The 25,169-nt window shown below is 37.1% G+C and overlaps 2 protein-coding genes across 5 annotated transcripts; one reads left to right on the forward strand and one right to left on the reverse strand.

Moving 5' to 3' along the window:
• Nucleotides 1-973: 973 nt before the first annotated feature.
• On the forward strand, nucleotides 974-21,695 carry si:zfos-943e10.1 (GRAM domain-containing protein 2B). 4 transcript variants are annotated; one of them, XM_027159546.2, is made up of 12 exons: nucleotides 977-1,218; nucleotides 11,369-11,521; nucleotides 11,694-11,748; nucleotides 12,396-12,468; nucleotides 12,827-12,930; nucleotides 13,759-13,857; nucleotides 14,114-14,254; nucleotides 14,344-14,440; nucleotides 14,643-14,723; nucleotides 14,841-14,940; nucleotides 15,730-15,837; nucleotides 16,218-18,750. In XM_027159546.2, the coding sequence occupies exons 1-12, from the start codon at nucleotides 1,127-1,129 to the stop codon at nucleotides 16,231-16,233; spliced, it is 1,119 nt and encodes a 372-aa protein (XP_027015347.1). In that variant the 5' UTR covers nucleotides 977-1,126; the 3' UTR covers nucleotides 16,234-18,750. The 4 variants fall into 4 exon arrangements, with proteins under 4 accessions (XP_047665957.1, XP_027015347.1, XP_027015353.1 ...); XM_027159552.2 differs by lacking the exon at nucleotides 977-1,218 and adding an exon at nucleotides 6,979-7,159; XM_027159554.2 differs by lacking the exon at nucleotides 977-1,218 and adding an exon at nucleotides 10,604-10,829.
• On the reverse strand, nucleotides 20,279-24,610 carry lim2.2 (lens intrinsic membrane protein 2.2). Its single transcript, XM_027149802.2, has 5 exons — nucleotides 24,344-24,610; nucleotides 22,375-22,609; nucleotides 21,795-21,935; nucleotides 20,882-21,016; nucleotides 20,279-20,685 (listed from the first exon to the last, which is right to left on the reverse strand). The coding sequence occupies exons 2-5, from the start codon at nucleotides 22,550-22,552 to the stop codon at nucleotides 20,615-20,617; spliced, it is 525 nt and encodes a 174-aa protein (XP_027005603.2). The 5' UTR covers nucleotides 22,553-22,609; nucleotides 24,344-24,610; the 3' UTR covers nucleotides 20,279-20,614.
• Nucleotides 24,611-25,169: the final 559 nt, after the last annotated feature.

Here is a 25,169-nt window from a genome sequence, read left to right on the forward strand (position 1 = left end):
ACTTGTTCTAATATTATAGTTATTATACTGTAGTAGCACCCCATTCACCTGGATTCAGTGTCAGCACTTAGTAATTTCAGGACATATATATATATATATATATGTGTGTGTGTGTGTGTGTGTGTGTGTGTGTGTGTGTGTGTATACGTATATATTCAATTCAATTCAATTCAATTCAAGTTTATTTGTATAGCGCTTTTTACAATAGACATTGTCTCAAAGCAGCTTTACAGAACATAAACACAGAGCAGAAGGTAAACATAATTAATGATAAAGGAATTAACGAATAATAAAAGAAATAAGAATTAACAGAATAAAAATTCTAGATTATTATTAGATATAAATAGTTCACAGTGTGTATGTATTTATTCCCCTATGAGCAAGTCTGAGGTGACTCAGGCAGCAGTGGCAAGGAAAAACTCCCTTAAACGTATATATATATAAATGTAATTCATTATATGAATGTCATTTATGTTGACTCTTCAAAGCAGGAAATAAGTGTGTAGGATGTTGAACACAGCGTGACAATACAAGTATGTGTATCACATGAGTCACAAGACATAGCAAAACATGTGAGGAGAGAAAAACACAAAAACACCGTTATTTAGTCACTGAAATCTCTCGAATCTGACTTACATGCTATTCCCCTCCCAAGTCGCCACGCTTCAGAGTCCCTATAAGGGTATGGGTGGAGCCAGAAGGTGAGAGCTGCAGTCTTATTGGACGTTAATCCTGACATACGATTATTTTTTTAAAACGCGCTTTATTTGATTGGTCAAATCCCTTTGGTACGATTTTGTCTCATTTAATTTGCATACATGAGGGCGGTGTTCCACTCATCCGCCTACATATCCGGTTAAACCCACATTTGTGCTTCATGATTGGTTAGCTGAACGTGGCGGTATCTCTAATTGGACAATGTTCCGCGTGGTGTGAGCTCTAGCCAATTGTGATGCAGAAGGTGGGGTTTGTGTGTAAAGTGACGAGAAGGGGAATGGTTGTACTTGAGTGAATGGCTTAGCGTAAAGGGAGAATCGTTTCAGCACATCTGTGCAGTTGCATCAGAGCGGAGTTAAAACTCTGGAAGGAAAAGGGTGTTAGAATTCCACACCGGTCGGGAGGAAGGATGCTTGAAAATAAAAGAGAGAGACTGAAGACCTTTTTGAGAAAAATCGACGAAAAAGCTATCTTCGGTATCAAGCATTTAATGAAGGAAAGGTGAGTCCGTTAGCTTAAAGCTAATCCGCTAGACTTCAAAGCTTTCACCGGCAAACGCTTCATTCAGTAATGTCCGTTATAAAAAAACAAACATTGCATTGTTTATGTTATTTTATGTTAAATTAACAAATATATCCCACGTATATTACCTGTGAATGTTTTATTTACTGTCTTCAGTGTGTTAATATTTACATCATATATATTTCTATCATCAGCATTAACTTTATTTTATGAATTATTATTATTATTTTGGTTTGTTTGTTTTTTTTAGATAGAAATGACAAAAATGGTCTTTATTTAAACGTTAATTGTTTCCTCATTCCTCACATCCGTTATTTTATTATATTGTAATTACTAGGTGTAATAAATTATTAGAGCTGATGTGTATATATACCTTTAGGGAGTTTATTTAATATTATAATATTTATTTGTATACGTTTTAAAAGTAAAAGTTGGGCATAAAAATATTTTGCTTGTAAACATTATAATCCACCATCTTTAACCTCGCATGGGCGGATCAGCTGATTACAGAGCACTGTGTAAACTCTATAGGAACAATGTTATATAAAACAACTACATATACAAAAGGTCAGCAATCTTTTGCACCCCTCCATCACACTATGAGAATAAATGTGATTTTTAACCATTTTCATGTTTTATTTTCTAAAACTTTTTCACTTCATTTTTATACACTTTAATTTCTCCTTGAATGTGGATGGTTTGTCATGATGGATTCTTTAATGGGTTCTTTCTTTTGTTACAGCCTGACATTTTAACAGGCATGTGTAGAGGTTTTGTATCCATATGTGTGTGTGTGTGTGTGTGTGTGTGTGTGTGTGTGTGTGTGTGTGTGTGTGTGTGTGTGCACCAAAACATGTTGAGAGTTCATGAGCTAGTAGGTTTGTTTCCTGGCTGTAATCTTCTCACCTTGTGGGATTTAAACCACTACATTTGTTTGGCTTGTTTTCAGGTTGTTTTATATTACATGTTGAATGCTCTCTGGTGTTTATTTTAGGCACTGGAAAATGCTTCATTTACAAAAGATCATCATATCATCAACACATTGGTACCATTAATCCACAAGTGAACATTCAGGCCTAGCGCTGTCTGTGTATCAGATATCAGGCTGGGAGATGTAGTGTTTAGTGCGGAGTAATCCGATATCCCCCATTAAAGGTTTCGGGTTCTAATTGAAGCCTGTTGTTGGTTGTGATTTGAGATTGCTGTACTTGTGCAAATGATTGCCCATTCAACAAGCATGACTAAATTGTCTTTTAAAAGACTTCAGATTGTTGTCTTTACTCTAATGATATCAGGCATTGTGTAATTAATTTAATGTTACATCAAAAGTTGTTTGGAACATTTACATTTTTGAACCATCCTTGTTTTACAGAACTTTGTCCAACATTTGTTTGTCAGCTTATTAGACTTCATGCTGTTTGTTTAGGTGTGTTCTCTAACAAACGCTGGAGCCTTCAGCTTGTTTAGAAACTGTTCAGTTGTAAAGGTTTTTTGAGATTATTACCCATCATTTAACACTGTTAAAGATCCAAGTAGAATTCAGGCCAAAAAAAAAAAGTTTTCTCCATGCCATATTATACACAGAAGTTCCTCTAGCAATGTATGTGCAGTTGAAGAAAAAATTCTACATTCTGCTTACATGCTCAGAAAAAGTAGGGCTATTTTTTCTGTGCAATAGCATGATTCCTTCGTGTTTTGCCATTGCCACTAGCGTATTTGTAGCTGTTCCGTTCTGTTTTTTTAATTTTATTTAGATGAGCCTTGTAGCAGCACTGTTGTTTTGAGATTTGAATAAAATATTTCTCACACTGTTAGAACAAGCTAAAGCACATCATATTCTTTCTAAGAAATGTTTTACTTTGTGAATTTTTTATTGTGTCTGATGTCAGAACTGGCAAAGCTGGAACAGATGTATTCATGCTGGAATCATGTGACACTTTAATCTAACTTTGGTTGATTTCTGATGGTAACCAGTTGCAACAGATGTGAATTAGGGATTTCACAGCATCAGATGGGGAATAGGTTTTTTCATTTCTCAAACTATATAAAATCCTTAACTGTGATTGGGGGATTTTTGTTACAGGATTACAAAATGTTTTGCCATGATCATCTCAGTCTCCAGATTGGAAGTGGTTTATTGCTTAGTAAGAGTATTGTTTAAGAGGTATTCACGTGATTGCTGTATTTCGCCTGTAGGATATTTGTTGGTGTCTGTTAGTCTATTTTTAACTGACATGTGTAGGTCAGTTACAGGTGCTGTGCCAAGTGTTCACTTCTTCACAGCCTGTCTGAGCTAATGCCTTTTCCAAAAGAAGTCACAATCCAATCTCCAGTACTCGGAAAAGCAGCTGACGAGGTGTTGGCTTGTGCTGATAGCTTATGCTTTCAATAGTCCTCTGTGGGTGTGTGTGCCGTGGTCTGGGTGTGTGCTGTTGTGATGACATTTTACAGCAGCAAGTGTGTAAAGTTTTTTTTTAAATAACAATTTTAAAGTAATTGAAGATTTGATCAAGTTTTTACTATATACAAATGTTCAAATATTTTACATATTTTTGACAAATGTTTAAAACCTTCTTTCCTCATTTATTTTTAAAGTTAAGAGAGCTACTGTGTTGTGGGCAGTTTATTAGCAAACCTATTTATCATGATGCGGGTCATGTGTAGTAGACATGTCTGCTAGCAGCCCAGCGGTTAGAGACAGAGGTGGAAAGTCAGCCATAATTACATACCACTACCTATTGACACCAAAATTACAGACCTCTGTACGTGTGTGACTTTAAAGGGCTGCATTTAAAGATGCACCTTGCTTCTACCTCTCAAAGACATGTTAATGATTTCTCTCCAGGGTGTCAAGCTTAAGTTCATGAAAGTTTGCTTGCTTTTTAGCCCCAGTAAATTCCACATGAGTCATTCGAGAAGTTTGTCTTTGTCACACTTTCAGTTTTTCTCACACCGCTTCTTTGTGCTGGCCGATTTGGTGAAATACACAATCTCACACCCGACGCCCGTTCCTCTTTTCTTCTACATTAAGACTTTGATATAGTTGTTTGTCTTGTGTCAGAAAACCTAAAATATTTTGCAGACGCATTGTAACAGATATAGATAAAAGTCACAGTATGATGACAGTATATGTGACAGATATCATTATTGAGTCATGATTAATTTCCCTTGACACGAGTAACAGTATTTTTTAAAGGTAATATAATCTAGCAGATCATCCAAGCAAATATTTGACCATTAAACCAAGTAAATAATGTAATTGTTCTTTATGACAAAAATGTACCTGTCAAAAAAAAAAAATAATAATAATTGAATGTGGGGATGTTGTAGCTTAGTGGTCAAGATGTTGGACTACCAATACAAAGGTTGTGAGTTTGAATCCCAGGCCCTTACCCTTCAATTGCTCAGCTGTATAAAATGAGATAAAATCACCCTGGATAAAGAAGCCTGCCTCATGTCGTAAATGTAAACAAATTTTTGTCCACTAACATTGTGCATGTTAGTGTTGGTAAATAAAGAATAGATAAGTATAATATAAGAAGTTTCAATATCCACAATATTCATTTTTCTTAATTACGGTAAGTGTGGCATTAGTGACAGTGTGATTGTCATGCCATGAATTTCTCTATTCTTCCCCACCCTGATTTCTAATCAGCTGCTGCATTTCAGAATCATGTGAGTCTCAGGTGGAAATTCCACTCAGCACTCTGCCAGCTGTGTTAACCATTGGGAAGAAAAGCATCCTCTATGTGGAAAAAGTCAGTCGGAGGAAGTCAGTGTGATAAATCAAGCCACACGACTCCAACGCTGAGACTCACAAGCAGCCCATTGTTGTGTAGCATCTCAGCAATTGGCGTTCAGGCTGATCTGACCACTGCACTGGGTTACAGCACAGTACAGCCCAGCACAGCGCCATTTATTCACTGACTCGTGGCTGAGCTGCAGTGAGAGAAGGATAATGATATGTCTCAATATAATAATCACATTTTTAAAATCATTTTCAAAACAGAACCAACAACTATTTCTTGAAATATCGTTTAGGTTTCAGCTTTAAATTTATTTAACATTTCAATTTATTAAAACATGTTTATTAAAGCAGTCAGTAGCACATGTGATACATCCATAAATATATTTTAATCCAAACTGATGACAGAAAAACTATTCCCAGTCACGAACAGTACTCAGTGTATTGTTCCTGATTTTCTGGCTGTATTCAGTAATATATGTTAAAAAGACACATTATGCAGTGTCTTTAGAAAAACACAGGAAAGGTCATTTTCCTCCTGGACAGACTTGATCTTCAGAGCTGTTTCTTACAAACCCTTGATTGGACAAAAGTGCAGGCTGGTTCAGCGTGTACTGGCTTATACTGGATTTATTTCAGTTTATCTCAGCAGTGACTTGTAATGATAGAGATAATCTTCTGTAGCCTAATTTTCAACTATTAAAATCTTAAGTGGTGTAAACCCACTGGGTCACAACAGAGTGGCACCAATCTGAGGAAACAGTCAGTAACAAGCAGCTTAACACTTTGTGTGAAGAGATGAGGTACAGTAAGTGTGAAGTCGGCAGAGCAACAACTTCAGAGAACAACAACAACAACAGAGGAACGTGCAAAAAGAGGGAACAGGATGAGATTCTATAATGAGATTCATGATTCTATAACCAATTTGGAAAGGAGTCATGTGTCTATTTATATTTTGAATTCTAGCTCCATTTTCTGAGCGGATTTTTATGACAGACGGCCGGTTAAATAATTACTTGCTGTTTCTGTTCATCTGCCAAGAGCAATGCATAGTCATCAGTCTTGATACACACAATATGCGTACTTTATCACTGAGTTTTGAGCTAGTTACAGCCATTAATTACCCACTCCATTTATTCATTTCATATATATTTAGTCATGGTTTATTCTTACGTAATTAATATTAAACATTTTTTTTCAGTCAGCTTTGGTCTTGGGTATAATGTTGGTGCATTAGATAGAGTTGCTTCCTCACATCTCCAGGGTTCCCAGTTCAATCATGTGCTTGTGTTCTTGGTTATTCAAAGTTTTACACATGCTAACCATTTCTGTGGGTTTTTCTAGGGTCCACTCATCTCCCCAAACATGCCATGAATGTGTCAAAGTCTGTACGTGGTACCATTACCACCAAGCTTTCTGTAGACTGGCTTTGCTGTTGCAGGAGTTCAGATGCTGCAGAATCGACACTGTTCTTGAACCAAATTAAATTGAGAAACAAATTAGGATCGCAATTTGTAGATTTTTATTTTTTGTGCATCACTACACAAATAAAACCAATTCAATACCTGAACTCCAGACACGGTTAATGCTACTGGCCAAATATGATCTTATCTACAGATGATGTTCTGTACAGAATAAGCCAGAACCTTGCTTTGGTCCTCACTGCTTTATTTTGAGATTTTTCTACAGACTTTGCCACTGTGTCCAAACCACAAACAAAGCCAGTCCAAGCTTTACCAGATCCTTTTGTGGGGCGTCCTATTGTCTTACCCTGCTCTGGTCATGTGCACCTTTCATTCCACTACTTTGCCTTTGATGGAATTTAAATGAGAAAGCGGAAGGACACTGCGTCGTTTTCCACCACCCACTGATCCCAGCAAGGCCCCCTTGTTGCCAAGGAAACTGCACAGTTGGAGGTAGTGCCTTGTGGGTAAAAAAATCCTCTCTGTCTTTCTCTCATTGGAGCGCTAAAGCTCTGTTTGTGCAAGAACAGTGGCTGTAAAAAGAGACCTTTGGACCCAATGTTGTGTCTCAGTGTTTGGCTTTAAATTAACAGCTCGAGCTTTCTGCAGTCTAAACTCGGAAGGACTCCCGATCTTTGTTGATCATGGAACAAGAGAAGTGCCCAAGCCTTTTGGAAAGGGCTAATGCTGTGGAAGGAGAGGAGATAGTGAGGTAGGGAAACATTCACAGCATTGTTGGGTTTTCACAGCGTTGGTAATCGTTCTGGGGAATTGAAGAGGAACAGCTGGTAGGCTTAGAAAATTTCTCGCAGTGAATTTGGGTGGGAAATTCTTCTGCGGGTATTTTAACAAAAATAGTTTTCAGGTGATTTTTATGGTGTGCCATTCAGGAAGTAAGAGATTCCATTTCTGTTTAAAAAAAAAGGATGTAATGATCGTCAGACATTTGTAGAAGAAATTTAAATGTTTATTGCATATCACACCTGTGCTGCTGGATAAATTGTTGAAAAGATTCATGATCTAACGTGAACCATGCCCTGGAAAGATGACAAAAGTTCAAGGACTTAATCAGATGAAAAAGAAACACTTCCTAGTTTGCAACATATCAAAACACATTACCTGTCGAAATCTTGATAAATCTGGATATACTGGTATTTCATTTGAATACTACTTTAGGAAGATGGAAAAAAGAATCCTCAGTCATCATCTGGCTGTTTATGTGCGTGATTTATTTTGTGCGGCATTAATCTTCTTAGTGAGCCACATTTTGATTAGCTACCAAAATGGCTGTGTGTTCATCTCTGAAGTACGACATGTGCATTATAAAGCAGATCAGATCCAGGCAATATGATCATACAATATCAATAGCTTAATATATTTTTCCGCAATGTTCTGAGACCTTGTGAGTAACATGGAATCTTGTTTTATTTTTTACATGGTATAATTCCCCCCAAAACCCCATTTCACCCATTTTTACATTATATATTAATGAAAATACATTAAAAAAGGATGACTATTTTAAGTATGGTCTGCTTTCCTTAATGCAACATACCTTTTTTAAGACATGCAGTTCATAAAGGTTTTTTTCACAATAGATATCAACCATGATAAAATAACAGGATATGACCATAGATTCACAAGATCAACTGTTTCCTGTTTAAATTTTTTATATGGCTTACTTTAGTCCTTTTATGGCAGTGACTCACTTTATAAATTTATATAACATTACCACATCAAGTTCAATTTGTCCCTCATACATAAACTGCACACTTGCTGCTTGTCTTTAAGCGAACTTAATTCTAATGTAATCTTTTCTTCCTGTGAACTGCATGGTTTATAACCAGAGTTGACACACATTCACTCTCTCATACTCATTCTGCTGTTGTGGTTAACATTTAATTCTGAATTTTACTAGGCCACTAAGATTACAGGCTTAATCTTAAGCCACAGTGACCTAGTTTCTGTACTTTGATCTGTACTTTTTAAACTCTTGCCAAATACAGATTGAGTGGCTAGAGATGAGAATATAAGAACATGTTAAACAGTGCATGACTGTCCTGTTCTGTTTAGGACATTCTGGTGATGCATTCTGTCCCAAATTCTCCATCAAGAATGTTGGTTTTTCAGCATGATAATGTGAGCACTGTCGACACATGGCAAATAATGCGCAAGCCTGATGTGTTCACTTTGAAGCCTGGCCAATCACAAAATGATAATCTGACAATCTTCTGCCAGTGGTAAGGCCAAGACATTCTGAAAAGCCCACCACTATCATGTTTTGCTTGGATATCATAATCATTTCAGAAATGTACACTATGTGTGCTGCATTTCTTCTGTGCAAGGAGGCACCTCCTTCCAGTAATCGTTCAAAAGTAAACAGCTATGGCCTGATCCTGCGCTGATATGAAACACACCTATGGACATGAAGTAATCTGATTCCTGCTGCCCTATAAATGGACTGTAGTTTAAATGAAGGCTCACTGCCAATATACTTAGGCTTGAATTAGCTTCCTGTTTTAATCTTTGTACAGAATAAAATTTATACATTGGCTTTAGTTAAGTTTGTCTCTATTTAAACCACTGCAATACACACTACAAGTTCATTTCCTTATGATAACTGAGACAAATTGCTTTGTTTGATTAAAAGCGGACTGAGACCCAAACTCAGACTACCTGCAGTTGAGTGTGATTGTAACAAGAGGGAGAACACACTATTTTTTTCCCACTCAAACTGACTTATGTTAAAGCACATTTATTTTGTGTAGCTGTGTGGAGCATCATACTGCTAAGCCCATAATCAAGCTTGATACCTCCATTTTTTTTGGCTGTCAGGCAAGCCGGTTCAAGCGCTTAAATATGCTGCTTCAGTTCTCCCTGGATGGAAAAGGTACACAGTTGGGGACCATTTAAAGATGATCAGACAACTGTGACTTTCAGTAGATGCAAGAAGAGACAGCAGTGCTATAGAGCCTGGGTTTCACAGACACTTTAAAGAGGAAGAACATAATCTGTACTCTGCACACACACGCACACACACACACACACACACACACACATACGATATATGAGAGACAGAGAGAGAGAGAGTACTTGGATGGAGAATGCACAGATGCTTGGATTTGAAATGGTATATTAGGTATATATTGGGTTGGATTTATGTTGCTGGTCTTGTGACAATCCAGTTCCTTCAACTACTTAAAAAGATGTAAAAGGAAGGAGGTAAAACATTATAACACAGACACAAGTACTATAGTATAATATAGTATAATATAATTGTACAAATGTTTTAAAATGGATTTTTCTTTTCTGAAGTTGTATTGCTTCATTTATTTTCAGAGAAGACGAACATGAATAGTCACAATAGTAATACATGGTTTATCATCAATTGCCATTTGGTTCTTTAAATGCTAATTAGTATTTGTTTACACTGTTGATGAAACTTACTATGTAAGAGACTATAACCTAATATTCTGATCGGTATATCTGAAACTGCTTTGAGGAAGGACACACATTAAACTCCTAATTTGCAGAAATCACGTACTCCCAGAGCCGGAGATAATGTGGGATTAAATGGGTTCAGTAAATCATCGAGGGTGCGTCTGTCTGTCTCTACAATTTTTCTTCCCACTATGTACAATGTGCTATTTAAGTTATGCTGTAAGAAAACCAGACCTTGTGTTTTAAGGAAATGCACTACACTTAGGCGTGGATGATCTGTACTTGTGATGCATGTAACTGGAAATCATGTAGGAAGTTGTTACGTGTTCGTCATGCGTAGGAAGTCAGCACTGATTTCTACTACTGTTTTTCCCCATATGGCTTCAGGAAAGAGCAAGTCTGTCATTAGTGCTGCTCCACCCAGAGAAACAGGCACTTATTTTCAGTCTATGTGCTTTCATTTTAAAGCTCTTTAATGTTAAGATTTTTTTAAACAGCTCTGGTTAGAGCACCAAAGATGTAAGTTTCAATATGAAAAGAAGGAAATAGGTTTGGGTTCTTGTGTGATCTGGACAGGTCTGTACCTGCGTGATTGCGTATGCTTCTTTGTGTAGAGTGTCGGAGGTGTTCCATTTCATCACGCGATGGTATGACACACCTTTTAAACTAAGACCCACCTCTTTTAAGAATTTGTATTTTCTAAGACGCACTGATTTACACAGTGCTCTCTGTAATGCTGTGACTATAGACAGTGTTTTGTATATTTTTACTACACGTATCCAGGTTTTGATTTGTTTTTTTTGTTTTTTTGGAATATACCAAATGAGTGTGATTATCAAAGGGATGGCTTAAAACTACTCATTTTTGTTTGCTACTTAAAAGGAATACAGAGCTATGCATAGATCACTGAGTTTGAAATTATCCAGAAGACTACATGAGTACAGGTAAACAGGATTGCATATCAATTTTGTGATAATATATATAATATTTTGATTAGCGATAATAGCAACAGAAAGGTAATAAGCAAGACAATCAAATACAGATAAGATTCCTGGAATTGTACATGTAATAAAAACGTGGTGCTGATGTGTCCATACTGGTTTATCAATATGTTGCCATTTTTATTGTCACGCTTGACACGCTTTACCTGACTGTTTGAGTGGGGAAAAGGGGAACTTTTTGAACATTGTAATTATCACACAATTGTGTTCTCATCCGATGGCTTCTTTGTACAGCTTCTAAAGTTTGATATTATGTCTGGTGGTTTAGCCTTGATTAATTCTACTTTGGTAACATAGACATCTAATCGTTGGGATTTCATCATAGTCTGAGCAATGGTGAAAAGTTAACAAGTAAAAACCGGTCAGGGAAGAGTTCAACAATCAAAAAAGCTCTATGATTTTACGTTTACTGCATACACTGCTACATTTCACATTCTATCTTAATTCTCATTCATTTTTCTTTTATTTGTTTGTCTTTGCAGCTACCCAGTGGAGAGCGGGACTCTCCCCATGAGAGCCAAGAAGGAAAAGATGGCGAAAAAGAAGCTGGAGCAAAAGAAAGCCTACAGTCTAGAGGAAGCTCAGCTCGAGATTGAGCAGCAGCACAAAAGCCAGAGCAGGCCGGCCCTGCCCAGGTAGAGTACCCTTTACTGTCAAAAGGCCTATGTTAATCCTCCTCATTCACCGAGACCATTCTGATTCATTATGTAATCCTGAGGCAAATACTACCAAGGCATGAATGGTATCCAAATATGCCTAGCTGTGCTTCTTCTTAGACATTTAAAATGTTTCCTATTTTTCTCTCAGGTCTCAGACAGTCGGAGGGTCTTTGGAAAGGAACGACAGCATCAACTCAAGAAGTGTATGTGTACTTCCCTCAATGTCCTGTGGCCTGATAAATGCTGTAGTCTAGATAAAATCAACATGGTTATTTATATATCATAATAGTTGTTCCAGTACAGAATATATATGGAATGTAGTATTAGTAAATTTGCACCAGTCCTATTTTTTAATGGTTAATACAATCAATAGTATAATGGGTTAATACTTCTCAAACTGGGGTCCAAGAACATTCAGGGGTCCATGAGGCACAGCAAGGGGTTTGTAATTTATTTAATTTTAGTGATAAAAAGTTAGTTACAAAGTATAGTGGTATAAAGTATAGTTACAACCCAACATTATCAAAGTTTCTATCTTATTTATTATTAATTTCTTATTGTTTTTCCCCTATTTGATTGTTTGTTTAATTAAATGAGTTTATTCCAATTTAATTTACTTTCAGAACAGCTTGGAAATGGTGTATCTGTGAAATGTTCAGGAATAGAAAACAAAATATCTCTCTAAAAGCTAGACAAATTAATATTGTGCATCTTTGAATCTGGAAAAAATATGCATGAGTTTCTGTTTTTTTTACTTAAAGGCGTCCCTGTGTGAAAAAAGCTACCTAGTTAAGAGAAGTACTGCTATAAACTAAATAACTTAAATTTTTGTTCTGTCCTCTCCTCACAGAGCTTCATGAAGCACAACAAAACATTCCACAAACTCTTTCCAGACATCCCTGAGAGCGAAGACTTATTACACGGTGAGGAATCGTGCAAGTTACATATAATGCAATATTTGCATTCATTTATATCATATTGTGATCCTATATCTGGGCAGTCATGCAATGTTGACTTTTGTATGTGCGTTTGTTTGCGTATTGTTAAGATAAGTAATGGCAGAAGCGGACAAAGCACTACTCATATTCTCAGCTTTGTTTGCTGAGGTGGTAACGACCTTTAGCTTAATTGTCTGAGGCTTTAAAGCTGAAAGGGTCGGATGAAGCAAACGCAGTTGCTGATGGGAAGCCTGTAAAATGTAGTGACGTCACATTTCCAGGATTGCTGTGTAAAGGCTGTTCTAAGTGTGTGTGGTTTATTTTTTCTTCTTTTTTTCTACAGCCTACATTTGTGCTCTGCAGCGGGAGGTACCATACCATGGCCGTCTCTATATCACAGAAAACAACGTATGCTTTCACTCCTCTGTGCTTCTCAAGGCAACCAAGGTAATATACAGCTGAACTTTTGAAAAGATGTAAAAAAAATAAAATTAAATAAAAAAAAAAACAGCCAAAATTAGCTAGACCCAAACGTTTATGCATGTAACACAGCTGTGCACTTTACCCAGCTTGCATTCAGTCCTTTCTGGTTAGGTCCTGCTAGTTTATAATACAAAACTGTATTAAATATATTTTTTATCATACATATTTAATGTATATTTACTTGGGTTCATGATAAACCTGAATACATTTCATTCTATTTCTCCATCTTTAAACAGAAGTCTCTTATGCAAAGTTAATATTGAACACATAGTAACCGACCATGTATATTTCTGCTTCAGGATTAGATTCAGTGCTATTAAACTCTCGATTCTGATTAGTGCGATCGGATGCTGCAATTTACACTCAGTTTTATATCCATTATACAAGGCACATTTTGAAGCTTTTATTTTTTTCAGTGAAGCTTGTGTAACTGCTTGTAATTGTTCATTGTCCATTCTGAAACTGACACTCAAATAACATACACTTCTGTTTCACTGTAATCCAAGTCAAGTTCAATTAAAACAGGTTTCTAGGTAACAAAAGCAAGCAAGAAATAAATATTTAAAGCATGGTTATGCAATATAATTAACACTTCATAAATAATTACATTTAGAAATTTAAAGGTGTTATAACTATTCAAAAAGGAGAATTAGACTGTGTATAAGTAACATTGGTAATATTGTGGATTATAAAATCTGACTGTGCATATGATATTTTATTTGTAAAGGAGAATCTATGGGATTGTCTATGTTATGTTAATTGTGTGTGTGTGTGTGTGTGTGTGTAAAACAGGTGGTGATCCCTGTGTCTAATATCACTGTCCTGAAGAAGCAGAATACAGCGCTGCTGGTGCCAAACGCTCTATCTATCCGCAGCAACCTGGGAGAGAAGGTCAGCCTCAAACTTTTGTATATTATACAGGACATGCTTGTATTTGAGGTCATCTCATAATGGTTGAGGTCAACCATTTTGCCTAAAAAGTGCATGATTTTATATTCTTAATTTCTTAATGATGCAAAAAAAAAGTGTTTATGTTCATGAATTTTATTTTTCTTTTTGAATATGAAATAGATTTATGTAACATTAGCTAGGTGTAGTAGGAAGGTTTTATTGATGAGCCTTGCTTTCCTTTTCCTGTGTGTTGTAGTATTTATTTGTGTCTCTGCGGAACCGGGAAGGCTGCTACAGGCTGCTGCGTGCTGTTTGCTTACATCTGGAGGACGGCAGCGCCAACAGCAGCCCTCTTTTCTCATCCGCCGAGAACAGCTTTGATCAAGCTAAACTGGTGGTGAGTAGGTCAATCTTCACACACACTCTCTACATTTGCGTTGGTTTATCTGTGTGTAGTAGTGACTGAGAGTATGTGTGTGCTTGCAGAACTCAAGTCAGTCGAGCCTGACTGACGCCTATGAAGAGCTTGATGGAACAGACTCTGGACTTTTACTGCAACCTCCTCCTACTAAACCTCACAGAGGTGGGAGACACTCACACTTTATACATTCGATAGAATCATGACGTAATATTTTTCTCATTACCTCTTTGTGTCCATGTCATGTTACGGTATTCTATAGCTATCTGCATGAAGAAATCCTCTTAGCAGAATACAAATCAAACAAAATGGCTTCTTAGGTGTAATAAAATTGTTTAGATTGTTTCAAGTGTTCGTTTGCTCTTAGCCTCCATCTCGAATGGAAGTCCTCCAACACAAAGAAGTCTTCACAAAGAAGTAGATGAGAGTCACGCAGAGGAGCACATGGGTAAAGCTCTTACACATTATACACATATACATAGATATCACATGGATGGTTATAGGACTGGATATTCATGTGAAGGGTTTTGTGTGTGTGTGTGTGTGTGTGTGTGTGTGTGAGTAGGAGGCTCATGGATGTGGAGTGTGACTGACGGAGCTAGATCACTGCTCATCCAAAGAGAAGCCACTAACCTCAACACTCTGCTGCTCATCTACTTAATGCTGTAAGTTGATTAATGCTGCAGTGTACAAAGTTGCTTAGCAGTGTCTAATCAAATCATCATCACAAATAAAACTAGCTTTCATTTGGGACTAAAGTAAGTCTATATCATCCTATAAATGGAGATAGACTGTGGGGTATGGGCAAAATGGATTTTTTACATGTAAATTTATATCTTGAATTTATTTCCGTATAGCTGCTTTATGACAATATTCATTGAAAAAAGCTCTATACAAGTAAAATTTAAGTGAACCGAAAATGAATTTGCAATGGCTGAAGCTGCATTAGTGGAACATTTAGCAAACACCATATAAAGGATATGCTCTTTTATTGTCCTCATTCTGTCAGATTAGTGAGAGTCACTAAATGTTACTCAACTCTTCTATAAACATGCTTGGTAATTTATGATTTGTCAACATATGTACGTGGGCACACAGCTGCTTTAGCTTTTGTAAATATTGAAACTCAATTATACTAAATGACTGATAAATGGTGTCCAAGATCATCTGTGTTTAGCTGTTGGAATGGCACGAGCAGAGACTTTTCTATCAGGCGGCTAGTGTTAGTAATGCCAGTAATTGTGTGTCAAATTCAAAGAAGCAGGATGTTTCTTCGAAGCAGAATGGTGCTTAGCTGGTATGCTGTTTTTCAGGACTGTGCTTTACTGTTGAACATTCATTTGCAAGGTGTTGGAATGAAAGAGATTTATTGCATGCTGAAATATTACTTTTGGTTCATCAAGATTGCAGTTGTATATGATGCGATGGTCTAACACACTGCTGTTTGTGTACAGGGTGGTGCTGCTCGTGCTCTCCTCTGGGTATATCGGCTTGCGCATCGTGGCTCTGGAGGAGCAGCTGACTACTCTGGGAGCCTTGCCTGAATTTACTCTACACAGCGGGTACGACACTCTCAGACCCTGTTTGCTCTTGCAGTGACTGTTTTGTCCAAACCTACCCCTTATCTGAATTTGGACTCATTTAATCTATTTTGGTTCCGTTTTCAATTTTCAGGCTAGAAAAATGTGAACAGCAGCCTGAAATATAAAACCAAATTAAATTTCACTTTTATAAACAGACCACACCTTTAATCTGTCAAGCCTGTCAAAGTCATTATATATGTCATATTTAGTATTGAGGTTACTGTTCTAGCTATATATTGTATTCAAGGTGGTGTATTAAACATCCAATAACCTGTATTAGTTGCACATCATGAAAACACTGACAGGCAATTTTCACTGACAATTTTCTAACGAAATTCCTCTCTAACTCCCGCCTATAGGTACAAGGACACATAAATATGCCAGAGAAAAAAGAGAAGTGTTTATCTGTTGACCCTGAGGAGGGAAGACAGCTTCGAAAGTGTCAGTCCGTATTTCAACGTTTCTCAGAAGCCCTCAGAAGAGCCAAAGTGCTGTGAACATTATTCACTCTCGGCAAGAAGAAAACCAAAGTGCTCTGTGACGCCGCATCATACCAGGAGTCTTGTGATGCATTCATTGCTCACAACAATCTAAAGAAGGCTCTGAGTGGGAGGGGGTGGGGCAGTTTCCAAAGAATGGCTGTCTGCTGGTGTAACCTGCTTCCACTTTTCCACCTTTAATCTCACCTTGGTTGATGATTGAATCTTTCATCCTTTCTGATCAGGCTCCTCTCGTGAAGATGATTTTTTTCCCTCTCTTTTTCGAATCACCAGGTTGCAGTATAACACCTTGCTTTGGCATGATTCAGAAATTCATGAATGATCATTGCTTGGTGGCCAATAGTGTGGCATAATTTATGGATGTATGCATCTTCTATGCACAAAGTAATCTCCTGATCAGGTATTTTTAGCCTCTTTTATTTCACTTTTGTACTTTGATCGTCAATTTAATCAACATCCGCTTCTTATCAGATAAAGTCTTCAAAAGATTCGGAGGCGCTGTGCGGCCCGGGACATTTTCCATTCAGACTCACCAGACATAAAGACTGACGTGTCTGAAAGTCAAAAGTGGCACACAAAAAAAAAAAAAAGGAGAAACATACTTGAGTCACATTTCAAGAACTGGCAACCCTTTCTTTGAGATGGTCCAATATATGCATGGTTAGATTAAGTGTATGAGATTGTACATACGATTGAAAAATAAGAGAAGTGAATCAGTGCACTTTAATGTGTGTCGCATGTACGAAGACAAAATACTGTAGAATGAGGAAGTCTGCTATCACCACCACCACTGGGTCTGGAGTATTATCCAGCATTATGCTTCATTTACTTACACATACTTTGTGCTTTTCTACATACCAGGGTGACCACAGGTATACAGTTTCAATGCATACATCATCTTCAAATATGTCAGATGACTGTTATAGAGAAAATATGGAAATACCTTGCACTTATTGAAAATACTCAAATCACAGGCATTATAAATTATTTTAAAAAATGTAAAAACAACTCCATATACTCTTAAAATCTTTCTGTTAAAACTCTAGTATGCTGTAATTCATTCTCTAAATTCGGACAAATGTTTAAAGCAGCAAGAATGAAAGCAAGTGAATTTTCATTTCCCTAAATCCTAGCCCAAGAAGCTAACACTGACTTTTATTTAACACAACCTTCTGTTGCAAGCAACACTGGTATTATCCAGTACTAAACATCTTAAAACAGATTTGTGTGAGAAAACATAATCAATCGTGCCTGATTAGGAATAGCCTTAAATCTTGTACATGTGAATTCAAATGGAAGACTTGGATTTAAACTATCGGTAATCTGACTGACTAAGCACAGGTTGTGTGGACACTCTGGTGCACTTTTTGTGTTTCAGGTGGGGTTAAAATCTTTATCCATGACAGCTTTCCATTTTACAGTTGACCTGTAAAATGTTAGCAAATTCACACCATCCAGAACATCATGTATATTATTACAGATGTGGTTATGTTATCACATTTAGACTGGCGTATCATACTGATGTCATGTCTCACTGCACTGCTCAATGTAAAGTCTCGCATCCTGTGGAAGTGCACAAGCACAGGACAGATGTGCACACGTGGTGCATGTAGGTGAAAGAGTACAACGCCAGCTTCAGATGGTGCTAAGGAGTCTTTTACTCAGGGCTTTTCCCAGTCAGCGCCCTGTTCCTGTCAGTCGAGTATAATGTACAGCTGTGCTTTCTCAGCACATAATGCTAATAATTTGATTGTGTTACAGCAGGGAAAGCACATGCTGAAGTCAGCTCTGGGATTTCTGCCTCAATAATTTTGCTGCTCGGTTATCTCAGATTAACCCAAGGCTAAATCCAGCTGTGTTCAGTACTAATTACAACACCTGTGTACCACCAAGACAGTCTGTTTGATGATTTTTTTTTTGTGTGTTTTTTTTTGTTTGTTTGTTTTTTTGTTTTTGGATTGTTTGTTTTTTAATATATATTTAAAGATCTATCTATACCCCGATAATGGTGCATGTTGATCATCCCACTGGGGTATTTCAGTCTCTGATTTAGTTTGATTTCCTGATTTGATGGACCATTTTATCTTTATCGAGTAAAGAGGAAAGAAGTGTTGCACAGAGACTAATTAGAGACTAGAAGTGTTGGACTTGACTCACTCTGAGCTTTTGTAATTCCCTTTCAATATCAATGCAGGAATTCAACAAGTGTGTCATTTCTGTTTGCACTCCTGAATGATATGTAAATATTATTTTGTATTGATTTGTCTTAAAACGAGTCCCCACTGATCTATTTATTGCATTTTCTGTAAGGCAAAGTGATCTCTGTGAGACCGGCTTTCACATTTGAATAAATCAAATGATGGGGAAGAAAATACAGGTGGTGTCATTTGTGTTTGCGAGTGATTTATGGAAAGTTTTATTGAGTGTCTTATCATGTAAAATGACTTGGTGGCACATACATCTGGTAATAAATCATCAAATTTAGTTCAAAAGTGTGCTGAAGTTCAAATTGCAGGACTGCGATTAATATTTAAAATTATAGTACAAATCATTAGAAATTGCTTGGGACAGTCTTCTGGCTGTAAGTAAAATGATATATTTATACTACATTATGATTTCACTGGTAACAAGCTAACTAACAAGGAGACCTTTTTTTTTATCAAAATCTGTTATTCAACACAAATAAATTATTGATATGGTGATAAAAAGTTTAATATTTATGAAAGGAGACTGCAGGGTCAGTGTTTTGTATGTTTTCAGAGGTTTTCTGACTTCATAATGACTCTGTTCTGTGTCGTGTTACAAGATGAGCTGAAATATGTCTTGTTCGAGAATGAGGAGATTAGACCGCATGGAAAAAAAATCCCACAGGCTGGTTAATGAAATATAATTTCAGAATTATGCAAAATATATAAAAATGATCTAACTTATTTATGTGGTCCACTTTATTTAAGGGCCAGAAATAACTGGACAAATGATCATATGATCCTAAATTCTCACTTTTAATATGTGGCTGCAAATCCACTTTAGTAAGGGTGTCTCTCAAGAAGTCATGAAAGCTTTTCCATGCTTGGAACTGTATAAATCAGTGCCACACATTAACTCTAATGTTTTGTGCCTCATTTACTCTGGTAAAATATGCTACTGGCAGGATCACATCCAGCTGTTTCAGTTTCTCTGTCCTCTCACCCCCAGAATATTTTTTTGCATTGCTCATTGATTTATTCCAAATGTCTCACAATATCAAATTCTTTAATTACCGTTTAAAGTGGCTCTCAAAGAACAGGTAGTTTTGCAGTTGTTTGTTTTACAAAAAAATATAGTGTAGGAAAATGCTGTTGAACACAATTTATATCGAAGAAGGGAGACTCCATGACCAGGACTGAAAAAACAAGGCCTGACCTGTTAAACATCACTGCATACAAAAACCCTGCACTCTGAGTCACTGCTGTGTTTAACCAGCTTAAGAGTCCCATCTTGCTGATCCATTTTTGTCATCCAAGTGATTTACTTCACTCGTTACCCAAACGCCTATGGCTAACAGTCATTATGTCATTATACAAACAGAGCTGTCAATCATCAATACAGCAGTAATTAACAGCTGACTTCAGTCAGCTCTTACTTTCATTACAGCATTATTGTGAAATTCAAACAGCTTCCAACATTCAGGTAATCATCTCACTGTAGAAATATTCAGCTCAAAACTGTGCATTTCAGCATTTGAGTGTGGAGATTAGGACATTTTAAAATGTCTCTGCATATCCATGGTTCAGTTCGCATGTTGATGCATATTTTTAAATTACAGAATGCAAGACAAAATGTTTATGTACCTGTGTATAGATCTTTGCTGGGGAGATAGCACATTTATCAACAATTACATGACCTGAGGTCTCACTGCTGCCCTCTGGTGAACCTCATGGTGTGTTAAAAGCACACGTGCCACCAAACAATCCACATACACACACACACACACACACACACACACACACACACACACACACACACACACACACACACACACACACACACACACACACACACACACACACACACACACACAGAGAGAGAGAGAGAGAGAGAGAGAGAGAGAGAGAGAGAGAGAGATACCATATCATAACAAATAGTGCAAAAAATACTTTATTTTGACCATATTATATGTTGCTATTGCAAGAATACGTATGTTTTAGAGATTCCAGATACTGAAGTCATCTTGCAATAGTTGAAACTCAGCCCAAAGTTTACAGCTCAGGGGAAATTCAGCTGTCTGTAGGACTTTGAAGTGCTGGTTCAGCAGTGTGTCTACGATAGCCACAAATTTGGAAGATGCCTGAAATGGATATGAGAAGATAAGTGTGGACAAAAGCACACCTTTGATAATCATGTTCAGACAGAACTTAAATATAGTCCTGAATTTAATGATTCAGAGAGTGAGAGCGAGAGCACGAGAGAGCGAGAGAGAGAGAGAGAGAGAGAGAGAGAGAGAGAGAGAGAGAGAGAGAGAGAGAGAGAGAGAGATATTTTACCAGCTGTTATAACCAGAATGGTGCCAAGCCAGCCAAGGATGTAGGACCATGAGAACTTCCACTGAATGTAGCGCTTGCTAAAGTAGTTCACAGTCATGCCAGTGTAGATTGCCAGAGCTAACAGAGCAAAGAAACCTACAACATATAACTGATGTTAAAACCCATAGGAGGAGGAGGAGGAGGAGAAGAAGAAGAAAAAGAAGAAGAATAAGGAGGAGGAGGAGGAGGAAGAGGGAGAGAAAATTGGTTATATGTTTTATACTGTAAGGATGTCCTGCCTTTGTTTGGTCAGATGGTGTTGCTTCATTTTCTTTAACAGCAGCTCTGACAATAGTGATAATTAAAGGGGTGTGGTGATAATTGAACGGGTGGGGTGTTTACACATTTATAAACTTTACATTTCCAGACATTGCAAAGTCTCCTGGCACAAATTTAGTTTTGTTTACAGTTTGTTTTAAATCTTCAAAAGAGACGGGAAAAGATTTTTCATGGACATTTCACAACATTAAATTTAACTAAAAACAGAATGATTGACATATTTATTCTTTTATAAATAAAAAATGAAAACCTTTTCAAATGGATGTAGTGGATGGAGAATACAACACAAGGAATGTTATATTTAGTACAACAAGCCTTGTGTTTTTCATGGTTTAAAAGCAATAACTGGTGATACAATTTAAATAATAAGATGTGGCATAAATTTGTATTCTAATAGAATATTAAATGCGTTAGAGCAAAGAAAACACGGCCAGTGTATCAGTGTAGAGGTGTGTGTGTGTGTGTGTGTGTGTGTGTGTGTGTGTGTGAGTGAGAGAGAGAGAGAGAGAGAGAGAGAGAGAGAGAGAGAGAGAGAGAGAGAGAGAGAGAGAGAGAGAGAGAGAGAGAGAGAGAGCGAGAGAGAGAGATATCCCACCAGACAGCAGTAGAGCGATTCCTGCGGTTCTCACCCTCTTGTTTTTGGTTTTGTTAGAGAAGGCACTGAGACCCAGCACCACGCCGGCAAAGCAGCTCAACACAGACAGCAGCATGAAAGCTCGGGTGGCATCCCAGAAGGCTGTGGGGCAAAACAAACACATTTCACATGTCATCTTGTACACTGCTTCACCAACAGCTTAACATTCGGTAATCATTTTTTACTCATACATATTGAGATATGTGGCTGACACAGAATAGATGTATTTAAAATGAGTTTATATGCATATTTTATTTTCATGTAAATGAATTATTTTCTCTCCACGGCCTTTTTGGGGATGAATTCAGTTTTCAACTTTAATTGACTTCCTCATCTTAATCAATATGAGAGAAAGGATGACTCAGGAGTGCTTTAAAGTTACAATAAAACTGGATGAAAGACTATTCACTTTTCCTAGGGTGAAGAAAAACAAACAAAAGAACCATAAAGTACAATAAGTTGCTTAATGTGACAGTTTTTTTTTGTTTGTTTGTTTTTTACAAAAACCTTCAAGAGTTCTTCATAAGATTTTGTTGCTTACCCACAGTGAGAGTATGAGCATGACACTTGTTGTTGATGCAGAACCTCCACAGGCCCTGATTGGCAAAGTTTCCAGAGTAGCGATACTGCAGCCAGGAGTCAGTTGACGTTGAAACGATGAGGAGGACGAGGGCGGTGACACCACTCAGCGTGCCTCCTCCTGCCAGCGTGAAGAGCATGGAGGCCGGGCCCAGGACAGAGTCCTAACACACACTGAGGAAATACACACAATTCTCCTGCAGGCCGAGAGAAACAGAAGAGTCAAACAATCACAACATATTAGTAATCTATTTATAGGTTATATTATAATATTCTGTAATATCCAGTTACTAAATGGACAACACAGAATTAGAGCTTCGACCTTTCTGCACAACACCAATTTCTTCAGTCAGATCACATATTATTGTATTATTAATAGCCATACTGTTCTGCCTCTGATCCATATTCATGTATTATGAAACATTTATATTACATATACAGTATATGATTTATTCTGGAGTATAACAGTAACACTGACATAGTACATGTTTAAAAAACACCACCACGGTTTAGTTCTAACTGTACCAACTCTACAACCTCTGTTGTTGAAATATTGTGGAATTTACAAAAAAGATTAGTTATCACTTCTCGTATAGCAGATAAAAACAGTCATTCCCTCACCAACTTCTTTTTCCCTTTCTTAGTTAATATAAGAAAATGATACACAAACACTGCAAACTCCTCTGTCCTGAAGATCTGTCTAAAAACTTTAGCATCATTTCAAACACTGGAGACTTCCTTCCAAAAATGTTCCATGATTTTATTTTTTTTAATTGGCTCATGTAGTGCTTTTACTATACATGTCTCTGTTACTGGAGCTGCTACTATAGAAACGCTCATTGTTTAAGAACATTCACAGTAATATAAACCTGTGACCTGCTGCCAACACGAGCTGTTCACTCAGCATTTAATTCGATTAGCTAGAGCATTCGATTTCTTTTATATGCAGAATATGCCAGTGAATGTGATCTAACCACAAAGCACACACTCACTCAGTACACACGAATACTGCAAATGCTCCTCACACACACACACACACACACACACACACACACACACACACACACACACACACACACACACTTTAAATAGTGGCGTGCGTCACAGCCAGGGTACTGAATATTACAATTCAGCATTCTTCTGTAAAATAACAGGACTATTCATGTACAAGGTCTGAGAAAGTCAACACAAATTGATGCAAGTGCAAAGCGGATAAATCGGGCCTTTGTGCTTGAATGAGACAATTTTCCGACATTATGTCAAACCCTGCTGCAAACCTGGTCTTAATTTCCAGTGTCTCAGTGTTGATGCCGTTTCTGACACACACAGTGTAAAATGAGTAGAAGTGTGTTAAGATTTGTGGCTTTATTCTGTGAAAAAACCTCAAAAAAAAATCACAGAACTGTTGTAGAAAATCAGGATTTACAAGCTTGGTGTTTTCCTATCTTATATCCATACCACATATATTTTACAAATGACATAGAAATCCATTTTCCTTAATACTTAGTTGCACAAGCTAGATAAACTAAAGAAACAAACCTTTCAGTTCAGTAAACTGAAGGATGTATATGACTGCACTTTTTCCATTCACAGTAAAATGATAAGAAGCGTCATTTTGTTATATTGATATAAACAAAGAGGCTGTTAGCTGCTATAATGCAAGTGATAACATTATTATGGAGGTTATACAACATTAAATGTATAATTGGGCAATAAACACATTGCATCTTTCACGTATCATATATTCTGTATTGTATGAGGAGTAAAACACTATTACAGGAAAATAATCAACTTCAAGGAACTAAGTATACCACTACTTCACATTGTGCTGCATGACACCAGCCATTTATTATTTTCCTGTAATCACATACTTATGATGTTTTATTCCCTACTCAGCATCATTACTACTGCAGGATTTAGTTAGTACTCACTGTGTCTGTAGTGTCCACCTCTTTCCTGTACTGATATCTAGCTCTTTGGAGGAGTGTAGTGTATCCCAGTGCCTGTGCATTTGTGTTCCCGTCTCGTTCTCTCAGTTTTAAGCCTTCGACACTCAGCCGTCATTGTTTCAATCACAAAGGAAAGAATGATCGAGAGCAACATGTGAGACGTGAGATAATCCTCTCTCTTTCTCTCTCTCTCTCTCGCTTGATCCGTCATTCAGCACCTCGTGCACAATCATGCCAGTCTTCTGCCTCCGCTTTACTGACGTGCCATGCCTTTATCTGACAAACATTTCACACACACATTCCTTCAAATCATGTTTCGATGAGGAAAAACCCAGCAATGCCCACATGGATTCAAGCTAAAAACAGAGACTGGCACAATCACAAACATATGCAAAGTTTGGGAAAACCAAATTACACAATTCACTATTCTAATGAAGAGTGCTGTGATGCATTCGCAGCTCAAAGCTGACTTTCCTCATAGCAAATGTTTTATTCCTCGAATACCCCAGCAATAATAATAACAAAATAATAATGAATGTTGTTCACTGAACGACATGCTTATTAGCCAATTAAGATATATTGAAATCATGTTTAATGTTATGAAACATCCATGAGATCTACCAGGTCCTGTTAATACTTGAGTTATATCAGTTAAAAAAACCCCTAGAAGTCCAGAAAAGCCTTGTGCTATTTCTCTATGTTCCTTTGTTGTAATCTCAAGACAACAAAGCTTTATTATTGTTCAACCCATCCATCATGGAGTTCCTGAACAGAAACTAGCTGATATATAGTCATGGCCTTATAGCAC

The sequence above is a fragment of the Tachysurus fulvidraco genome, chromosome 2 (genome assembly GCF_022655615.1).
Source record: "Tachysurus fulvidraco isolate hzauxx_2018 chromosome 2, HZAU_PFXX_2.0, whole genome shotgun sequence".
Lineage (NCBI taxonomy): Eukaryota > Metazoa > Chordata > Actinopteri > Siluriformes > Bagridae > Tachysurus > Tachysurus fulvidraco.

Bases quoted from the DNA above. Each gene is read 5' to 3' on its own strand.
- si:zfos-943e10.1 (XM_027159546.2), top strand. From the start codon at position 1,127: ATGCTTGAAAATAAAAGAGAGAGACTGAAGACCTTTTTGAGAAAAATC. The intron at 12,469-12,826 runs GTGAGGAATCGT...TTTTTTCTACAG, and splicing joins GAGCGAAGACTTATTACACG to CCTACATTTGTGCTCTGCAG. The intron at 14,941-15,729 runs GTAAGTTGATTA...GTTTGTGTACAG, and splicing joins CTGCTCATCTACTTAATGCT to GGTGGTGCTGCTCGTGCTCT.
- lim2.2 (XM_027149802.2), bottom strand. From the start codon at position 22,552: ATGCTCTTCACGCTGGCAGGAGGAGGCACGCTGAGTGGTGTCACCGCC. The intron at 21,936-22,374 runs GTAAGCAACAAA...TTTGCCCCACAG, and splicing joins TGCTCATACTCTCACTGTGG to CCTTCTGGGATGCCACCCGA. The intron at 21,017-21,794 runs GTGGGATATCTC...TATATGTTGTAG, and splicing joins AATCGCTCTACTGCTGTCTG to GTTTCTTTGCTCTGTTAGCT.